The sequence below is a fragment of the Labrus mixtus genome, unplaced genomic scaffold (genome assembly GCF_963584025.1).
Source record: "Labrus mixtus unplaced genomic scaffold, fLabMix1.1 SCAFFOLD_183, whole genome shotgun sequence".
NCBI classification, from domain to species: domain Eukaryota; kingdom Metazoa; phylum Chordata; class Actinopteri; order Labriformes; family Labridae; genus Labrus; species Labrus mixtus.
Genome location: NW_026870330.1, coordinates 1 through 21,753, shown reverse-complemented (window position 1 = coordinate 21,753; position 21,753 = coordinate 1). Strand labels below are relative to the sequence as shown.

The 21,753-nt window shown below is 28.9% G+C and overlaps 1 protein-coding gene across 1 annotated transcript; it reads left to right on the top strand.

Moving 5' to 3' along the window:
• Positions 1-412: 412 nt before the first annotated feature.
• fmc1 (formation of mitochondrial complex V assembly factor 1 homolog) lies at positions 413-21,753 on the top strand. The gene is made up of 3 exons (XM_061034263.1): positions 413-583; positions 21,287-21,504; positions 21,649-21,753. Exons 1-2 carry the CDS (start codon positions 455-457, stop codon positions 21,488-21,490), a joined length of 333 nt encoding a protein of 110 aa, XP_060890246.1. The 5' UTR covers positions 413-454; the 3' UTR covers positions 21,491-21,504; positions 21,649-21,753.

Genomic DNA, 21,753 nt, shown 5'->3' with positions numbered 1-21,753 from the left:
CCTAGTAGATATGTATATATATATTTATATAATATATATATATTATAATATATTATATATATATAATATAAATATATATAAATATATATATATATTATATATATATTATAATATATTATATATATATAATATAAATATATATAAATATATATATATAAAATATATATATATATAAAATATATATATTTAAATTATATATATACTATAAATATATAATATATATATATTTATATATATTATGTGTAGTATTCAGTCATTTTGTGGTAAGAAGAGACTGATGTTTTTAGTGTGACATGTCGCCCCCATGTGGTCGGGATGTGCAGTAACACTCTGATCGACTGTGCGGTGTTTGATTGATCCTGCCTGATCGACTGTGCGGTGATTGATTGATCCTGCCTGATCGACTGTGCGGTGTTTGATTGATCCTGTCTGTCTGCCCTCACACTGTGCAGACATGGCGGCGCTCTCGTCCCCTCTGCGAGTCTGTAGAGGAATCCTGAAAGAGCTGCGAGCCATCCACGGAGCAGCTTACAAGCAGGGCCCGATGTACAGCTACGTCATCGACCAGTTCCGGAAGAACCAGGCGAGTTTCCGACGAAGCTAACGTTAGCTAATGTGGCTAACTACCATAACAAACTGCACGGCTAACCTTAGCTAACCTGCTAACTCTTGAATAATAATAACGTCTGTATGTTGTCATTCAAGTCAAATTAGAGTCCTAAATAAGGTCGCTAGTAAACCTGACAGTATAGAAAACCCCCTGTATGACACTGGAGTATTTTAAAAGCCAGAAATGAATTATTTAAAAGCTTTTACTCAGCGCAAGGTGAGCAGAAGGACATGCTAACATTAGCCAACAGCTAACGTGTTAGCATGTGTTGATGTTCACTCTCCAGTCTGACTCATCACAGAAGAAGAAGAAGACTTTATATTATTACTTTATTCACAGAAGAAGAAGACTTTATATTATTACTTTATTCACAGAAGAAGAAGACTTTATATTATTACTTTATTCACAGAAGACTTTATATTATTACTTTATTCACAGAAGAAGAAGACTTTATATTATTACTTTATTCACAGAAGAAGAAGACTTTATATTATTACTTTATTCACAGAAGAAGACTTTATATTATTACTTTATTCACAGAAGAAGACTTTATATTATTACTTTATTCACAGAAGACTTTATATTATTACTTTATTCACGGAAGAAGACTTTATATTATTACTTTATTCACAGAAGACTTTATATTATTACTTTATTCACAGAAGAAGAAGACTTTATATTATTACTTTATTCACAGAAGAAGACTTTATATTATTACTTTATTCACAGAAGAAGACTTTATATTATTACTTTATTCACAGAAGAAGAAGACTTTATATTATTACTTTATTCACAGAAGAAGACTTTATATTATTACTTTATTCACAGAAGAAGAAGACTTTATATTATTACTTTATTCACAGAAGAAGAAGACTTTATATTATTACTTTATTCACAGAAGAAGAAGACTTTATATTATTACTTTATTCACAGAAGAAGACTTTATATTATTACTTTATTCACAGAAGAAGAAGACTTTATATTATTACTTTATTCACAGAAGAAGAAGACTTTATATTATTACTTTATTCACAGAAGAAGACTTTATATTATTACTGTATTCACAGAAGAAGAAGACTTTATGTTATTACTTTATTCACAGAAGAAGACTTTATATTATTACTTTATTCACAGAAGAAGAAGACTTTATATTATTACTTTATTCACAGAAGAAGAAGACTTTATATTATTACTTTATTCACAGAAGAAGACTTTATATTATTACTTTATTCACAGAAGAAGAAGACTTTATATTATTACTTTATTCACAGAAGAAGAAGACTTTATATTATTACTTTATTCACAGAAGAAGACTTTATATTATTACTTTATTCACAGAAGAAGAAGACTTTATATTATTACTTTATTCACAGAAGAAGACTTTATATTATTACTTTATTCACAGAAGAAGAAGACTTTATATTATTACTTTATTCACAGAAGAAGAAGACTTTATATTATTACTTTATTCACAGAAGAAGACTTTATATTATTACTTTATTCACAGAAGAAGACTTTATATTATTACTTTATTCACAGAAGAAGAAGACTTTATATTATTACTTTATTCACAGAAGAAGAAGACTTTATATTATTACTTTATTCACAGAAGAAGAAGACTTTATATTATTACTTTATTCACAGAAGAAGACTTTATATTATTACTTTATTCACAGAAGAAGAAGACTTTATATTATTACTGTATTCACAGAAGAAGACTTTATATTATTACTTTATTCACAGAAGAAGAAGACTTTATATTATTACTTTATTCACAGAAGAAGACTTTATATTATTACTTTATTCACAGAAGAAGACTTTATATTATTACTTTATTCACAGAAGAAGACTTTATATTATTACTTTATTAACAGAAGAAGGAGACTTTATATTATTACTTTATTCACAGAAGAAGACTTTATATTATTACTTTATTCACAGAAGAAGACTTTATATTATTACTTTATTCACAGAAGAAGAAGACTTTATATTATTACTTTATTCACAGAAGAAGAAGACTTTATATTATTACTTTATTCACAGAAGAAGAAGACTTTATATTATTACTTTATTCACAGAAGACTTTATATTATTACTTTATTCACAGAAGAAGACTTTATATTATTACTTTATTCACAGAAGAAGACTTTATATTATTACTTTATTCACAGAAGAAGACTTTATATTATTACTTTATTCACAGAAGACTTTATATTATTACTTTATTCACAGAAGAAGACTTTATATTATTACTTTATTCACAGAAGAAGACTTTATATTATTACTTTATTCACAGAAGAAGACTTTATATTATTACTTTATTCACAGAAGAAGACTTTATATTATTACTTTATTCACAGAAGAAGAAGACTTTATATTATTACTTTATTCACAGAAGAAGACTTTATATTATTACTTTATTCACAGAAGAAGACTTTATATTATTACTTTATTCACAGAAGAAGAAGACTTTATATTATTACTTTATTCACAGAAGAAGAAGACTTTATATTATTGCTTTATTCACAGAAGAAGACTTTATATTATTACTTTATTCACAGAAGAAGACTTTATATTATTACTTTATTCACAGAAGAAGACTTTATATTATTACTTTATTCACAGAAAACTTTATATTATTACTTTATTCACAGAAGAAGAAGACTTTATATTATTACTTTATTCACAGAAGAAGAAGACTTTATATTATTACTTTATTCACAGAAGAAGAAGACTTTATATTATTACTTTATTCACAGAAGAAGACTTTATATTATTACTTTATTCACAGAAGAAGAAGACTTTATATTATTACTTTATTCACAGAAGAAGAAGACTTTATATTATTACTTTATTCACAGAAGAAGACTTTATATTATTACTTTATTCACAGAAGAAGACTTTATATTATTACTTTATTCACAGAAGAAGACTTTATATTATTACTTTATTCACAGAAGAAGAAGACTTTATATTATTACTTTATTCACAGAAGAAGAAGACTTTATATTATTACTTTATTCACAGAAGAAGACTTTATATTATTACTTTATTCACAGAAGAAGACTTTATATTATTACTTTTTTCACAGAAGAAGAAGACTTTATATTATTACTTTATTCACAGAAGAAGACTTTATATTATTACTTTATTCACAGAAGAAGACTTTATATTATTACTTTATTCACAGAAGAAGAAGACTTTATATTATTACTTTATTCACAGAAGAAGAAGACTTTATATTATTACTTTATTCACAGAAGAAGAAGACTTTATATTATTACTTTATTCACAGAAGAAGACTTTATATTATTACTTTATTCACAGAAGAAGACTTTATATTATTACTTTATTCACAGAAGAAGACTTTATATTATTACTTTATTCACAGAAGAAGACTTTATATTATTACTTTATTCACAGAAGAAGACTTTATATTATTACTTTATTCACAGAAGAAGAAGACTTTATATTATTACTTTATTCACAGAAGAAGACTTTATATTATTACTTTATTCACAGAAGAAGAAGACTTTATATTATTACTTTATTCACAGAAGAAGAAGACTTTATATTATTACTTTATTCACAGAAGAAGACTTTATATTATTACTTTATTCACAGAAGAAGAAGACTTTATATTATTACTTTATTCACAGAAGAAGAAGACTTTATATTATTACTTTATTCACAGAAGAAGACTTTATATTATTACTTTATTCACAGAAGAAGAAGACTTTATATTATTACTTTATTCACAGAAGAAGACTTTATATTATTACTTTATTCACAGAAGAAGAAGACTTTATATTATTACTTTATTCACAGAAGAAGACTTTATATTATTACTTTATTCACAGAAGAAGACTTTATATTATTACTTTATTCACAGAAGACTTTATATTATTACTTTATTCACAGAAGAAGACTTTATATTATTACTTTATTCACAGAAGAAGAAGACTTTATATTATTACTTTATTCACAGAAGAAGAAGACTTTATATTATTACTTTATTCACAGAAGAAGACTTTATATTATTACTTTATTCACAGAAGAAGAAGACTTTATATTATTACTTTATTCACAGAAGAAGAAGACTTTATATTATTACTTTATTCACAGAAGAAGAAGACTTTATATTATTACTTTATTCACAGAAGAAGAAGACTTTATATTATTACTTTATTCACAGAAGAAGAAGACTTTATATTATTACTTTATTCACGGAAGAAGACTTTATATTATTACTTTATTCACAGAAGAAGAAGACTTTATATTATTACTTTATTCACAGAAGAAGAAGACTTTATATTATTACTTTATTCACAGAAGAAGAAGACTTTATATTATTACTTTATTCACAGAAGAAGAAGACTTTATATTATTACTTTATTCACAGAAGAAGAAGACTTTATATTATTACTTTATTCACGGAAGAAGACTTTATATTATTACTTTATTCACAGAAGAAGAAGACTTTATATTATTACTTTATTCACAGAAGAAGAAGACTTTATATTATTACTTTATTCACAGAAGAAGAAGACTTTATATTATTACTTTATTCACAGAAGAAGAAGACTTTATATTATTACTTTATTCACAGAAGAAGAAGACTTTATATTATTACTTTATTCACAGAAGAAGAAGACTTTATATTATTACTTTATTCACAGAAGAAGAAGACTTTATATTATTACTTTATTCACAGAAGAAGAAGACTTTATATTATTACTGTATTCACAGAAGAAGAAGACTTTATATTATTACTTTATTCACAGAAGAAGACTTTATATTATTACTTTATTCACAGAAGAAGACTTTATATTATTACTTCATTCACAGAAGAAGACTTTATATTATTACTTTATTCACAGAAGAAGAAGACTTTATATTATTACTTTATTCACAGAAGAAGAAGACTTTATATTATTACTTTATTCACAGAAGAAGACTTTATATTATTACTTTATTCACAGAAGAAGAAGACTTTATATTATTACTTTATTCACAGAAGAAGAAGACTTTATATTATTACTTTATTCACAGAAGAAGAAGACTTTATATTATTACTTTATTCACAGAAGAAGAAGACTTTATATTATTACTTTATTCACAGAAGAAGACTTTATATTATTACTTTATTCACAGAAGAAGACTTTATATTATTACTTTATTCACAGAAGAAGAAGACTTTATATTATTACTTTATTCACAGAAGAAGAAGACTTTATATTATTACTTTATTCACAGAAGAAGAAGACTTTATATTATTACTTTATTCACAGAAGAAGAAGACTTTATATTATTACTTTATTCACAGAAGAAGAAGACTTTATATTATTACTTTATTCACAGAAGAAGACTTTATATTATTACTTTATTCACAGAAGAAGAAGACTTTATATTATTACTTTATTCACAGAAGAAGACTTTATATTATTACTTTATTCACAGAAGACTTTATATTATTACTTTATTCACAGAAGAAGACTTTATATTATTACTTTATTCACAGAAGAAGACTTTATATTATTACTTTATTCACAGAAGAAGACTTTGTATTATTACTTTATTCACAGAAGAAGACTTTATATTATTACTTTATTCACAGAAGAAGACTTTATATTATTACTTTATTCACAGAAGAAGAAGACTTTATATTATTACTTTATTCACAGAAGAAGACTTTATATTATTACTTTATTCACAGAAGAAGAAGACTTTATATTATTACTTTATTCACAGAAGAAGAAGACTTTATATTATTACTTTATTCACAGAAGAAGAAGACTTTATATTATTACTTTATTCACAGAAGAAGAAGACTTTATATTATTACTTTATTCACAGAAGAAGAAGACTTTATATTATTACTTTATTCACAGAAGAAGAAGACTTTATATTATTACTTTATTCACAGAAGAAGAAGACTTTATATTATTACTTTATTCACAGAAGAAGACTTTATATTATTACTTTATTCACAGAAGAAGAAGACTTTATATTATTACTTTATTCACAGAAGAAGACTTTATATTATTACTTTATTCACAGAAGACTTTATATTATTACTTTATTCACAGAAGAAGACTTTATATTATTACTTTATTCACAGAAGAAGACTTTATATTATTACTTTATTCACAGAAGAAGACTTTGTATTATTACTTTATTCACAGAAGAAGACTTTATATTATTACTTTATTCACAGAAGAAGACTTTATATTATTACTTTATTCACAGAAGAAGACTTTATATTATTACTTTATTCACAGAAGAAGACTTTATATTATTACTTTATTCACAGAAGAAGACTTTATATTATTACTTTATTCACAGAAGAAGACTTTATATTATTACTTTATTCACAGAAGAAGACTTTATATTATTACTTTATTCACAGAAGAAGACTTTATATTATTACTTTATTCACAGAAGAAGAAGACTTTATATTATTACTTTATTCACAGAAGAAGAAGACTTTATATTATTACTTTATTCACAGAAGAAGAAGACTTTATATTATTACTTTATTCACAGAAGAAGAAGACTTTATATTATTACTTTATTCACAGAAGAAGACTTTATATTATTACTTTATTCACAGAAGAAGACTTTATATTATTACTTTATTCACAGAAGAAGACTTTATATTATTACTTTATTCACAGAAGAAGACTTTATATTATTACTTTATTCACAGAAGAAGAAGACTTTATATTATTACTTTATTCACAGAAGACTTTATATTATTACTTTATTCACAGAAGAAGACTTTATATTATTACTTTATTCACAGAAGAAGACTTTATATTATTACTTTATTCACAGAAGAAGACTTTATATTATTACTTTATTCACAGAAGAAGACTTTATATTATTACTGTATTCACAGAAGACTTTATATTATTACTTTATTCACAGAAGAAGACTTTATATTATTACTTTATTCACAGAAGAAGACTTTATATTATTACTTTATTCACAGAAGAAGACTTTATATTATTACTTTATTCACAGAAGAAGACTTTATATTATTACTTTATTCACAGAAGAAGACTTTATATTATTACTTTATTCACAGAAGAAGAAGACTTTATATTATTACTTTATTCACAGAAGAAGACTTTATATTATTACTTTATTCACAGAAGAAGACTTTATATTATTACTTTATTCACAGAAGAAGACTTTATATTATTACTTTATTCACAGAAGAAGACTTTATATTATTACTTTATTCACAGAAGAAGAAGACTTTATATTATTACTTTATTCACAGAAGAAGACTTTATATTATTACTTTATTCACAGAAGAAGACTTTATATTATTACTTTATTCACAGAAGAAGAAGACTTTATATTATTACTTTATTCACAGAAGAAGAAGACTTTATATTATTACTGTATTCACAGAAGAAGAAGACTTTATATTATTACTTTATTCACAGAAGAAGAAGACTTTATATTATTACTTTATTCACAGAAGAAGACTTTATATTATTACTTTATTCACAGAAGAAGACTTTATATTATTACTTTATTCACAGAAGAAGACTTTATATTATTACTTTATTCACAGAAGAAGAAGACTTTATATTATTACTTTATTCACAGAAGAAGAAGACTTTATATTATTACTTTATTCACAGAAGAAGAAGACTTTATATTATTACTTTATTCACAGAAGAAGACTTTATATTATTACTTTATTCACAGAAGAAGAAGACTTTATATTATTACTTTATTCACAGAAGAAGAAGACTTTATATTATTACTTTATTCACAGAAGAAGGAGACTTTATATTATTACTTTATTCACAGAAGAAGACTTTATATTATTACTTTATTCACAGAAGAAGACTTTATATTATTACTTTATTCACAGAAGAAGACTTTATATTATTACTTTATTCACAGAAGAAGAAGACTTTATATTATTACTTTATTCACAGAAGGAGACTTTATATTATTACTTTATTCACAGAAGAAGAAGACTTTATATTATTACTTTATTCACAGAAGAAGAAGACTTTATGTTATTACTTTATTCACAGAAGAAGACTTTATATTATTACTTTATTCACAGAAGAAGAAGACTTTATATTATTACTTTATTCACAGAAGAAGACTTTATATTATTACTTTATTCACAGAAGAAGACTTTATATTATTACTTTATTCACAGAAGAAGACTTTATATTATTACTTTATTCACAGAAGAAGACTTTATATTATTACTTTATTCACAGAAGACTTTATATTATTACTTTATTCACAGAAGAAGAAGACCTTATATTATTACTTTATTCACAGAAGAAGAAGACTTTATATTATTACTTTATTCACAGAAGAAGACTTTATATTATTACTTTATTCACAGAAGAAGAAGACTTTATATTATTACTTTATTCACAGAAGAAGAAGACTTTATATTATTACTTTATTCACAGAAGAAGACTTTATATTATTACTTTATTCACAGAAGAAGACTTTATATTATTACTTTATTAACAGAAGACTTTATATTATTACTTTATTCACAGAAGAAGACTTTATATTATTACTTTATTCACAGAAGAAGAAGACTTTATATTATTACTTTATTCACAGAAGAAGACTTTATATTATTACTTTATTCACAGAAGAAGGAGACTTTATATTATTACTTTATTCACAGAAGAAGAAGACTTTATATTATTACTTTATTCACAGAAGAAGAAGACTTTATATTATTACTTTATTCACAGAAGAAGACTTTATATTATTACTTTATTCACAGAAGAAGAAGACTTTATATTATTACTTTATTCACAGAAGAAGACTTTATATTATTACTTTATTCACAGAAGAAGACTTTATATTATTACTTTATTAACAGAAGACTTTATATTATTACTTTATTCACAGAAGAAGACTTTATATTATTACTTTATTCACAGAAGAAGAAGACTTTATATTATTACTTTATTCACAGAAGAAGACTTTATATTATTACTTTATTCACAGAAGAAGGAGACTTTATATTATTACTTTATTCACAGAAGAAGAAGACTTTATATTATTACTTTATTCACAGAAGAAGAAGACTTTATATTATTACTTTATTCACAGAAGAAGACTTTATATTATTACTTTATTCACAGAAGAAGACTTTATATTATTACTTTATTCACAGAAGAAGACTTTATATTATTACTTTATTCACAGAAGAAGACTTTATATTATTACTTTATTCACAGAAGAAGACTTTATATTATTACTTTATTCACAGAAGAAGAAGACTTTATATTATTACTTTATTCACAGAAGAAAACTTTATATTATTACTTTATTCACAGAAGAAGACTTTATATTATTACTTTATTCACAGAAGAAGAAGACTTTATATTATTACTTTATTCACAGAAGAAGACTTTATATTATTACTTTATTCACAGAAGAAGACTTTATATTATTACTTTATTCACAGAAGAAGACTTTATATTATTACTTTATTCACAGAAGAAGACTTTATATTATTACTTTATTCACAGAAGAAGACTTTATATTATTACTTTATTCACAGAAGAAGACTTTATATTATTACTTTATTCACAGAAGAAGAAGACTTTATATTATTACTTTATTCACAGAAGAAGAAGACTTTATATTATTACTTTATTCACAGAAGAAGACTTTATATTATTACTTTATTCACAGAAGAAGACTTTATATTATTACTTTTTTCACAGAAGAAGAAGACTTTATATTATTACTTTATTCACAGAAGAAGAAGACTTTATATTATTACTTTATTCACAGAAGAAGACTTTATATTATTACTGTATTCACAGAAGAAGAAGACTTTATATTATTACTTTATTCACAGAAGAAGACTTTATATTATTACTTTATTCACAGAAGAAGAAGACTTTATATTATTACTTTATTCACAGAAGAAGACTTTATATTATTACTTTATTAACAGAAGAAGAAGACTTTATATTATTACTTTATTCACAGAAGAAGACTTTATATTATTACTTTATTCACAGAAGAAGACTTTATATTATTACTTTATTCACAGAAGAAGACTTTATATTATTACTTTATTCACAGAAGAAGAAGACTTTATATTATTACTTTATTCACAGAAGAAGGAGACTTTATATTATTACTTTATTCACAGAAGAAGAAGACTTTATATTATTACTTTATTCACAGAAGAAGAAGACTTTATATTATTACTTTATTCACAGAAGAAGAAGACTTTATATTATTACTTTATTCACAGAAGAAGACTTTATATTATTACTTTATTCACAGAAGAAGACTTTATATTATTACTTTATTCACAGAAGAAGACTTTATATTATTACTTTATTCACAGAAGAAGACTTTATATTATTACTTTATTCACAGAAGAAGAAGACTTTATATTATTACTTTATTCACAGAAGAAGAAGACTTTATATTATTACTTTATTCACAGAAGAAGACTTTATATTATTACTTTATTCACAGAAGAAGAAGACTTTATATTATTACTTTATTCACAGAAGAAGAAGACTTTATATTATTACTTTATTCACAGAAGAAGAAGACTTTATATTATTACTTTATTCACAGAAGAAGACTTTATATTATTACTTTATTCACAGAAGAAGACTTTATATTATTACTTTATTCACAGAAGAAGACTTTATATTATTACTTTATTCACAGAAGAAGACTTTATATTATTACTTTATTCACAGAAGAAGACTTTATATTATTACTTTATTCACAGAAGAAGACTTTATATTATTACTTTATTCACAGAAGAAGACTTTATATTATTACTTTATTCACAGAAGAAGACTTTATATTATTACTTTATTCACAGAAGAAGACTTTATATTATTACTTTATTCACAGAAGAAGACTTTATATTATTACTTTATTCACAGAAGAAGACTTTATATTATTACTTTATTCACAGAAGAAGACTTTATATTATTACTTTATTCACAGAAGAAGAAGACTTTATATTATTACTTTATTCACAGAAGAAGACTTTATATTATTACTTTATTCACAGAAGAAGACTTTATATTATTACTTTATTCACAGAAGAAGAAGACTTTATATTATTACTTTATTCACAGAAGAAGAAGACTTTATATTATTACTTTATTCACAGAAGAAGACTTTATATTATTACTTTATTCACAGAAGAAGAAGACTTTATATTATTACTTTATTCACAGAAGAAGAAGACTTTATATTATTACTTTATTCACAGAAGAAGACTTTATATTATTACTTTATTCACAGAAGAAGACTTTATATTATTACTTTATTCACAGAAGAAGAAGACTTTATATTATTACTTTATTCACAGAAGAAGACTTTATATTATTACTTTATTCACAGAAGAAGACTTTATATTATTACTTTATTCACAGAAGAAGAAGACTTTATATTATTACTTTATTCACAGAAGAAGACTTTATATTATTACTTTATTCACAGAAGAAGAAGACTTTATATTATTACTTTATTCACAGAAGAAGAAGACTTTATATTATTACTTTATTCACAGAAGAAGAAGACTTTATATTATTACTTTATTCACAGAAGAAGACTTTATATTATTACTTTATTCACAGAAGACTTTATATTATTACTTTATTCACAGAAGAAGACTTTATATTATTACTTTATTCACAGAAGAAGAAGACTTTATATTATTACTTTATTCACAGAAGAAGAAGACTTTATATTATTACTTTATTCACAGAAGAAGACTTTATATTATTACTTTATTCACAGAAGAAGACTTTATATTATTACTTCATTCACAGAAGAAGAAGACTTTATATTATTACTTTATTCACAGAAGAAGAAGACTTTATATTATTACTTTATTCACAGAAGAAGAAGACTTTATATTATTACTTTATTCACAGGAGACTTTATATTATTACTTTATTCACAGAAGAAGACTTTATATTATTACTTTATTCACAGAAGAAGACTTTATATTATTACTTTATTCACAGAAGAAGACTTTATATTATTACTTTATTCACAGAAGACTTTATATTATTACTTTATTAACAGAAGAAGACTTTATATTATTACTTTATTCACAGAAGAAGAAGACTTTATATTATTACTTTATTCACAGAAGAAGACTTTATATTATTACTTTATTCACAGAAGAAGACTTTATATTATTACTTTATTCACAGAAGGAGACTTTATATTATTACTTTATTCACAGAAGAAGACTTTATATTATTACTTTATTCACAGAAGACTTTATATTATTACTTTATTAACAGAAGAAGACTTTATATTATTACTTTATTCACAGAAGAAGACTTTATATTATTACTTTATTCACAGAAGAAGACTTTATATTATTACTTTATTCACAGAAGAAGAAGACTTTATATTATTACTTTATTCACAGAAGAAGACTTTATATTATTACTTTATTCACAGAAGAAGACTTTATATTATTACTTTATTCACAGAAGAAGAAGACTTTATATTATTACTTTATTCACAGAAGAAGAAGACTTTATATTATTACTTTATTCACAGAAGAAGACTTTATATTATTACTTTATTCACAGAAGAAGACTTTATATTATTACTTTATTCACAGAAGAAGACTTTATATTATTACTTTATTCACAGAAGAAGACCTTATATTATTACTTTATTCACAGAAGAAGAAGACTTTATATTATTACTTTATTCACAGAAGAAGACTTTATATTATTACTTTATTCACAGAAGAAGACTTTATATTATTACTTTATTCACAGAAGAAGACTTTATATTATTACTTTATTCACAGAAGAAGACTTTATATTATTACTTTATTCACAGAAGAAGAAGACTTTATATTATTACTTTATTCACAGAAGAAGAAGACTTTATATTATTACTTTATTCACAGAAGAAGACTTTATATTATTACTTTATTCACAGAAGAAGACTTTATATTATTACTTTATTCACAGAAGAAGAAGACTTTATATTATTACTTTATTCACAGAAGACTTTATATTATTACTTTATTCACAGAAGAAGAAGACTTTATATTATTACTTTATTCACAGAAGAAGAAGACTTTATATTATTACTTTATTCACAGAAGAAGAAGACTTTATATTATTACTTTATTCACAGAAGAAGACCTTATATTATTACTTTATTCACAGAAGAAGACTTTATATTATTACTTTATTCACAGAAGAAGACTTTATATTATTACTTTATTCACAGAAGAAGAAGACTTTATATTATTACTTCATTCACAGAAGAAGAAGACTTTATATTATTACTTTATTCACAGAAGAAGAAGACTTTATATTATTACTTTATTCACAGAAGAAGACTTTATATTATTACTTTATTCACAGAAGAAGACTTTATATTATTACTTTATTCACAGAAGAAGACTTTATATTATTACTTTATTCACAGAAGAAGAAGACTTTATATTATTACTTTATTCACAGAAGAAGACTTTATATTATTACTTTATTCACAGAAGAAGACTTTATATTATTACTTTATTCACAGAAGAAGACTTTATATTATTACTTTATTCACAGAAGAAGAAGACTTTATATTATTACTTTATTCACAGAAGAAGACTTTATATTATTACTTTATTCACAGAAGAAGACTTTATATTATTACTTTATTCACAGAAGAAGAAGACTTTATATTATTACTGTATTCACAGAAGAAGACTTTATATTATTACTTTATTCACAGAAGAAGACTTTATATTATTACTTTATTCACAGAAGAAGACTTTATATTATTACTGTATTCACAGAAGAAGACTTTATATTATTACTTTATTCACAGAAGACTTTATATTATTACTTTATTCACAGAAGAAGACTTTATATTATTACTTTATTCACAGAAGAAGAAGACTTTATATTATTACTTTATTCACAGAAGACTTTATATTATTACTTTATTCACAGAAGAAGACTTTATATTATTACTTTATTCACAGAAGAAGAAGACTTTATATTATTACTGTATTCACAGAAGAAGAAGACTTTATATTATTACTTTATTCACAGAAGAAGACTTTATATTATTACTTTATTCACAGAAGAAGACTTTATATTATTACTTTATTCACAGAAGAAGAAGACTTTATATTATTACTTTATTCACAGAAGAAGACTTTATATTATTACTTTATTCACAGAAGAAGACTTTATATTATTACTTTATTCACAGAAGAAGACTTTATATTATTACTGTATTCACAGAAGAAGAAGACTTTATATTATTACTTTATTCACAGAAGAAGACTTTATATTATTACTTTATTCACAGAAGAAGACTTTATATTATTACTTTATTCACAGAAGAAGACTTTATATTATTACTTTATTCACAGAAGAAGAAGACTTTATATTATTACTTTATTCACAGAAGAAGAAGACTTTATATTATTACTTTATTCACAGAAGAAGACTTTATATTATTACTTTATTCACAGAAGAAGACTTTATATTATTACTTTATTCACAGAAGAAGACTTTATATTATTACTTTATTCACAGAAGAAGAAGACTTTATATTATTACTTTATTCACAGAAGAAGACTTTATATTATTACTTTATTCACAGAAGAAGACTTTATATTATTACTTTATTCACAGAAGAAGACTTTATATTATTACTTTATTCACAGAAGAAGAAGACTTTATATTATTACTTTATTCACAGAAGACTTTATATTATTACTTTATTCACAGAAGAAGACTTTATATTATTACTTTATTCACAGAAGAAGAAGACTTTATATTATTACTGTATTCACAGAAGAAGAAGACTTTATATTATTACTTTATTCACAGAAGAAGACTTTATATTATTACTTTATTCACAGAAGAAGACTTTATATTATTACTTTATTCACAGAAGAAGACTTTGTATTATTACTTTATTCACAGAAGAAGACTTTATATTATTACTTTATTCACAGAAGAAGACTTTATATTATTACTTTATTCACAGAAGACTTTATATTATTACTTTATTCACAGAAGAAGACTTTATATTATTACTTTATTCACAGAAGAAGACTTTATATTATTACTGTATTCACAGAAGAAGAAGACTTTATATTATTACTTTATTCACAGAAGAAGACTTTATATTATTACTTTATTCACAGAAGAAGACTTTATATTATTACTTTATTCACAGAAGAAGACTTTATATTATTACTTTATTCACAGAAGAAGAAGACTTTATATTATTACTTTATTCACAGAAGAAGAAGACTTTATATTATTACTTTATTCACAGAAGAAGACTTTATATTATTACTTTATTCACAGAAGAAGACTTTATATTATTACTTTATTCACAGAAGAAGACTTTATATTATTACTTTATTCACAGAAGAAGACTTTATATTATTACTTTATTCACAGAAGAAGAAGACTTTATATTATTACTTTATTCACAGAAGAAGACTTTATATTATTACTTTATTCACAGAAGAAGACTTTATATTATTACTTTATTCACAGAAGAAGACTTTATATTATTACTTTATTCACAGAAGAAGAAGACTTTATATTATTACTTTATTCACAGAAGAAGACTTTATATTATTACTTTATTCACAGAAGAAGAAGACTTTATATTATTACTTTATTCACAGAAGAAGAAGACTTTATATTATTACTTTATTCACAGAAGAAGACTTTATATTATTACTTTATTCACAGAAGAAGACTTTATATTATTACTTTATTTCTGTAGTCACTTGTGTTAACATCATAATGAATTGGGATCAGATTGATAACTTTCCATTTTAAAATACAATCTGTTGTTTTAATGTTTCTCTTTATTATAGTTTAAGAGATGACACGGAGCTGTTGTGGGTTTAGTGCCTTGCTCAAGGCCCCCCCCCCCCACCATCACTCTGACATCTCACACAGGTGTGTGTGTGTGTGTGTGTTTCAGTGTGTGTGTCTGTGTGTGTTTCAGTGTGTGTGTGTTTCAGTTTGTGTGTGTGTGTTTCAGTGTGTGTGTGTGTGTGTGTGTTTCAGTGTGTGTGTGTGTGTGTGTGTGTGTGTTTCAGTGTGTGTGTTTCAGTGTGTGTGTGTGTGTGTGTGTTTCAGTGTGTGTGTGTGTGTGTGTGTGTGTTTCAGTGTGTGTGTTTCAGTGTGTGTGTGTGTGTGTTTCAGTGTGTGTGTTTCAGTGTGCGTGTGTGTGTGTGTGTTTCAGTGTGTGTGTGTTTCAGTGTGTGTGTGTTTCAGTGTGTGTGTGTGTGTGTGTGTTTCAGTGTGTGTGTGTGTGTGTGTGTGTGTTTCAGTGTGTGTGTGTGTGTGTTTCAGTGTGTGTGTTTCAGTGTGTGTGTGTGTGTGTGTTTCAGTGTGTGTGTGTGTGTGTGTGTGTGTGTGTGTGTTTCAGTGTGTGTGTGTGTGTGTGTTTCAGTGTGTGTGTGTGTGTGTGTGTGTGTTTCAGTGTGTGTGTGTGTGTGTGTTTCAGTGTGTGTGTGTGTGTGTGTGTGTTTCAGTGTGTGTGTGTGTGTTTCAGTGTGTGTGTGTGTGTGTGTGTTTCAGTGTGTGTGTGTGTGTGTTTCTGTGTGTGTGTGTGTGTGTTTCAGTGTGTGTGTGTGTGTGTGTGTGTGTGTGTGTGTGTGTGTGTGTGTGTGTGTGTTTCAGTGTGTGTGTGTGTGTGTGTGTGTGTTTCAGTGTGTGTGTGTGTGTGTTTCAGTGTGTGTGTGTGTGTGTGTTTCAGTGTGTGTGTGTGTGTTTCAGTGTGTGTGTGTGTGTGTGTTTCTGTGTGTGTGTCTGTGTGTGTGTTTCAGTGTGTGTGTGTGTGTGTGTGTTTCAGTGTGTGTGTGTGTGTGTGTGTGTGTTTCAGTGTGTGTGTGTGTGTGTGTGTTTCAGTGTGTGTGTGTGTGTGTTTCAGTGTGTGTGTGTGTGTGTGTTTCAGTGTGTGTGTGTGTGTGTGTTTCAGTGTGTGTGTGTGTGTGTGTGTGTTTCAGTGTGTGTGTGTGTGTGTGTGTTTCAGTGTGTGTGTGTGTGTGTGTGTGTGTGTTTCAGTGTGTGTGTGTGTGTGTGTGTGTGTTTCAGTGTGTGTGTGTTTCAGTGTGTGTGTGTGTTTCAGTGTGTGTGTGTTTCAGTGTGTGTGTGTTTCAGTGTGTGTGTGTGTGTGTGTGTGTTTCAGTGTGTGTGTGTGTGTGTGTGTGTGTTTCAGTGTGTGTGTGTTTCAGTGTGTGTGTGTGTTTCAGTGTGTGTGTGTGTGTGTGTTTCAGTGTGTGTGTGTTCATGACTTACAGAGTGTAAAAACAGAAATTTCCCCTTGTAGGATCAATAAAGTAAATCTTAATCATACTTTAGTCCGCACCGGGACTTAAACAGTCGACCCTCTGGGTCCCAACCCGAGTCTGTACAGACTGAGCGAGACTGTTTCCCCAGTATGACCAGTATGACCAGTATGACCAGTATGACCAGTATGACCAGTATGACCAGTGTTAGTACTAATGGTTAAAACAAATATACATAAAACAGGAGTGTAGGAGAGAAACTCCTGTACAATTTTCACTTTTTAGATTGTGGAGTTTTTTGCCAGTTTTGGTATAAAAACTCTAAATGACATCATGTTGGTGGTAACAGACCAGTGGCGATCATAGAGTCTGGTGGGCCCGAGGCGGTTTATTCACAGGGCGCCCCTTCAGGCAGCGTTCCTCAACATGTTATAATCTGACACCCAACAGCAGGCGAGTGTAACAGCCTGTCCTCCTAACGGCATGTGATCCAGCGTCAGTATCAGCTTGATTCTCTTCTGTCCTTTTGGAGTGTAACTGCCCGCGAGCGAGGCAGCGCCAAGCAGCGCCAAGCAGTGCAACGCGGCGTCCCTTTCTATTTTTCTCTCTGTCGCTTGCGTAAAACGAAAATGAACGAGGAAAGAGGGCGCTCTACACGGCACTGGAACTCACTTTTCTCCCTCAGCAGAGCGTGTTAGCTTGTTTTTACACAGCGGCGATAACGATGTATTAATAATATCCACATCCGTGTTGAAACGTTGACCTTTGACCTCTGTCAACACCGGAGAAAAACTATATTCAGCTCAACGTTTGATGTTTATTGACGAGCCTCTCAGTGCAGCGATTTGAGTCAACAGCTCATCAATACAAAAGCACCACACTTCAGTTTGTCCACCTTCAAAGTAAAAGCACCACACTTCAGTTTGTCCACCTTCAAAGTAAAAGCACCACACTTCAGTTTGTCCACCTTCAAAGTAAAAGCACCACACTTCAGTTTGTCCACCTTCAAAGTAAAAGCACCACACTTCAGTTTGTCCACCTTCAAAGTAAAAGCACCACACTTCAGTTTGTCCACCTTCAAAGTAAAAGCACCACACTTCAGTTTGTCCACCGTCAAAATAAAAGCACCACACTTCAGTTTGTCCACCTTCAAAATAAAAGCACCACACTTCAGTTTGTCCACCTTCAAAGTAAAAGCACAACACTTCAGTTTGTCCACCTTCAAAGTAAAAGCACCACACTTCAGTTTGTCCACCTTCAAAGTAAAAGCATCACACTTCAGTTTGTCCACCTTCAAAATAAAAGCACCACACTTCAGTTTGTCCACCTTCAAAGTAAAAGCACCACACTTCAGTTTGTCCACCTTCAAAATAAAAGCACCACACTTCAGTTTGTCCACCTTCAAAGTAAAAGCACCACACTTCAGTTTGTCCACCGTCAAAATAAAAGCACCACACTTCAGTTTGTCCACCTTCAAAATAAAAGCACCACACTTCAGTTTGTCCACCTTCAATAGAAAAGTAACAGATGTTTTCAAGGAGAAACTTCTCAGAGCAAAGAAGTTAATTTAACGATGCCATGTGGCGAGCAAGTGGGCTGTCATGCTCGATGTGATATCCAACACGTCGCGCATGATCGGACGCTCGCTGTGCACACTGCATCTGTTATTAACCTCTTTGTTCTCTTCATTTTCCTTGAGTGACTTCAGTTTGAAGAATTTGGTTTCAAAAGCAATAAGAACGCGACGCTCAGCAGCACGACGACAGTGAGTGCTGTCAGATGGGCGAGTTTCCTTCTGTTGTCACAAACTTTTCACATTTTGAGCGTCGACCCTCTGTTCCTGCAGGGGGCGCTGGAGTCCCATCGATGGCGGTCTCCATGCTGGAAATGCTGTCTCAGTCTAACTTTCAGTCAACCTAACGACAGGCTGAGAGCTGGAGCTGAGGCGGGTTTTAAACCTCCTGACAAACCGTTACACCGCGCCCACCTGTCAATCAGGTCAGCTACACGCCTAACTATGGATAACATTTATCGTTCATAAAATCTAAATCATACATTTACGGCGTTTTGTTGTGAGGCCCGTTCTATGACACACTGCACGGCCGACGGCTCCCCGATTGTGTTAGAATCATGCCAATAACATGAAGTCTGACCACGGCGTATAATGTACCCTGGACTTTTAAAGAAATGTCTTTAGAGTGTCAACGTATCAATAAAGATGGGGCTGGGGGGGGGGGGGGGGTAAAGTAACGCCCACTCACTCCTTTAAGCTGTGACCATCAGCCACAACATCGTGCAGTTTATGCAGAGTTGATCGGAGGGCAGAGAGGATGAGGGTCGATTGAATATAGACTTCCCCATTACCTCATGTGGGGTCAAATTAATTGTGTGAATTGAGTGAAAACAAATTAATTTGAGCAATCAGCTGTTTGTGTTTTGGATGTCTGGGGTCACCAAAGTGGGGTCGACAACCTCTGGATGACAGTGACAGATTGCATCATTTTAAAAAAGAAGAAAGTCCTTATTTATGAACACATATGACCAATCATGCGTTTAGACTGCAGCACTGATCTGTCATCTTCTAACCGTCATATCCAGCTCAGTGTCTGTGGTCATGTTTGTGCCGTGCCCGCTCAGATGAAGGCTCAGGATCGTCGGGCGTACGGGCTTAAAGCTGCGATTGTTCATGCTTGGGAGAACGTGGCTCACCAGGGTGGTCGGATTCATGTGCAGTCACTGAAGCAAAACAGCTCGAAGCAACTCCTGCCTGTCAGTGTGTGTTTGTCCCCGCTCTGAAACCCCCCCACAGGCTTTTTAATGTATATGTCCGAGTCTATAGGGACGGGGGCCGAGCGCCCGCCGTGCGTGGAGATGCTCCGGTTGATGAGGACGATAAATAAATATGCAGAGTTTCTGTAGGACTCCATGTTGTCCACCAGCTGCACCTCCAGGCTTTCTTTAGAGACGCTTAGTATTTCTCCTTGATAAGAAACGAGGTGGTCTGAGGTCTAGATTATTTTTAATACCACATGTTGTTAAACAATACAGAAGCGGGTCGGTTCAGCTGGATTCTGAGTGATTGTTTCAGGTTTTTTAGTTTCAGGCCTTTATTTAGAGATAAGACGGTGGGTAGAGTCGGACACCAGAGAGAGAGAGAGAAGGAGAGAGAGAGAGAGAAAGAGAGAGGAGAGAGGGAGGACATGCAGGGAAGGAGCCACAGGTCAGATTTGAACCTGGGACGCCCACTTTGAGGACTGCAGCCTCAGAGAGAGAGAGAGAGAAATTCCATAATTCTTCTTCTCTTTGCAGGAACAATCAGCATCATCTAATCCTGTCTCCATGTTTCTTTATTTGTCAAACAGATAACAGGAGAGAGGTACTGTCGAGCCCAGCAGGAGGCGCACCATGACGCACACTCATACCTGTGTTTGCTGGCGTCCACCAGGAGCCAAATGATCCTGCACAACATTTACCACAGCAAAGAAGAGCGCAGCATGGAGTCAGCAGCCGGCCTGGTGGGGCTCCGGCTGCCCACCCAGCCCGGAGGGAAAGGCTGGGAGAAGTGAGGAGGAGGAGGAGGAGGAGAAGAAGTGAGGAGGAGGAGGAGGAGGAGAAGTGAGGAGGAGGAGGAGGAGGAGAAGTGAGGAGGAGGAGGAGGAGAAGTGAGGAGGAGGAGGAGGAGAAGTGAGGAGGAGGAGGAGAAGTGAGGAGGAGGAGGAGGGGGGGACACATCTGACTCTCTTTAGAAACGACTTTTGATCCATCTGGTCCAAAACATACACACAAATATTTGACTGGAGGCTGGCAGACTGGAGCTTTGCTGTCATGG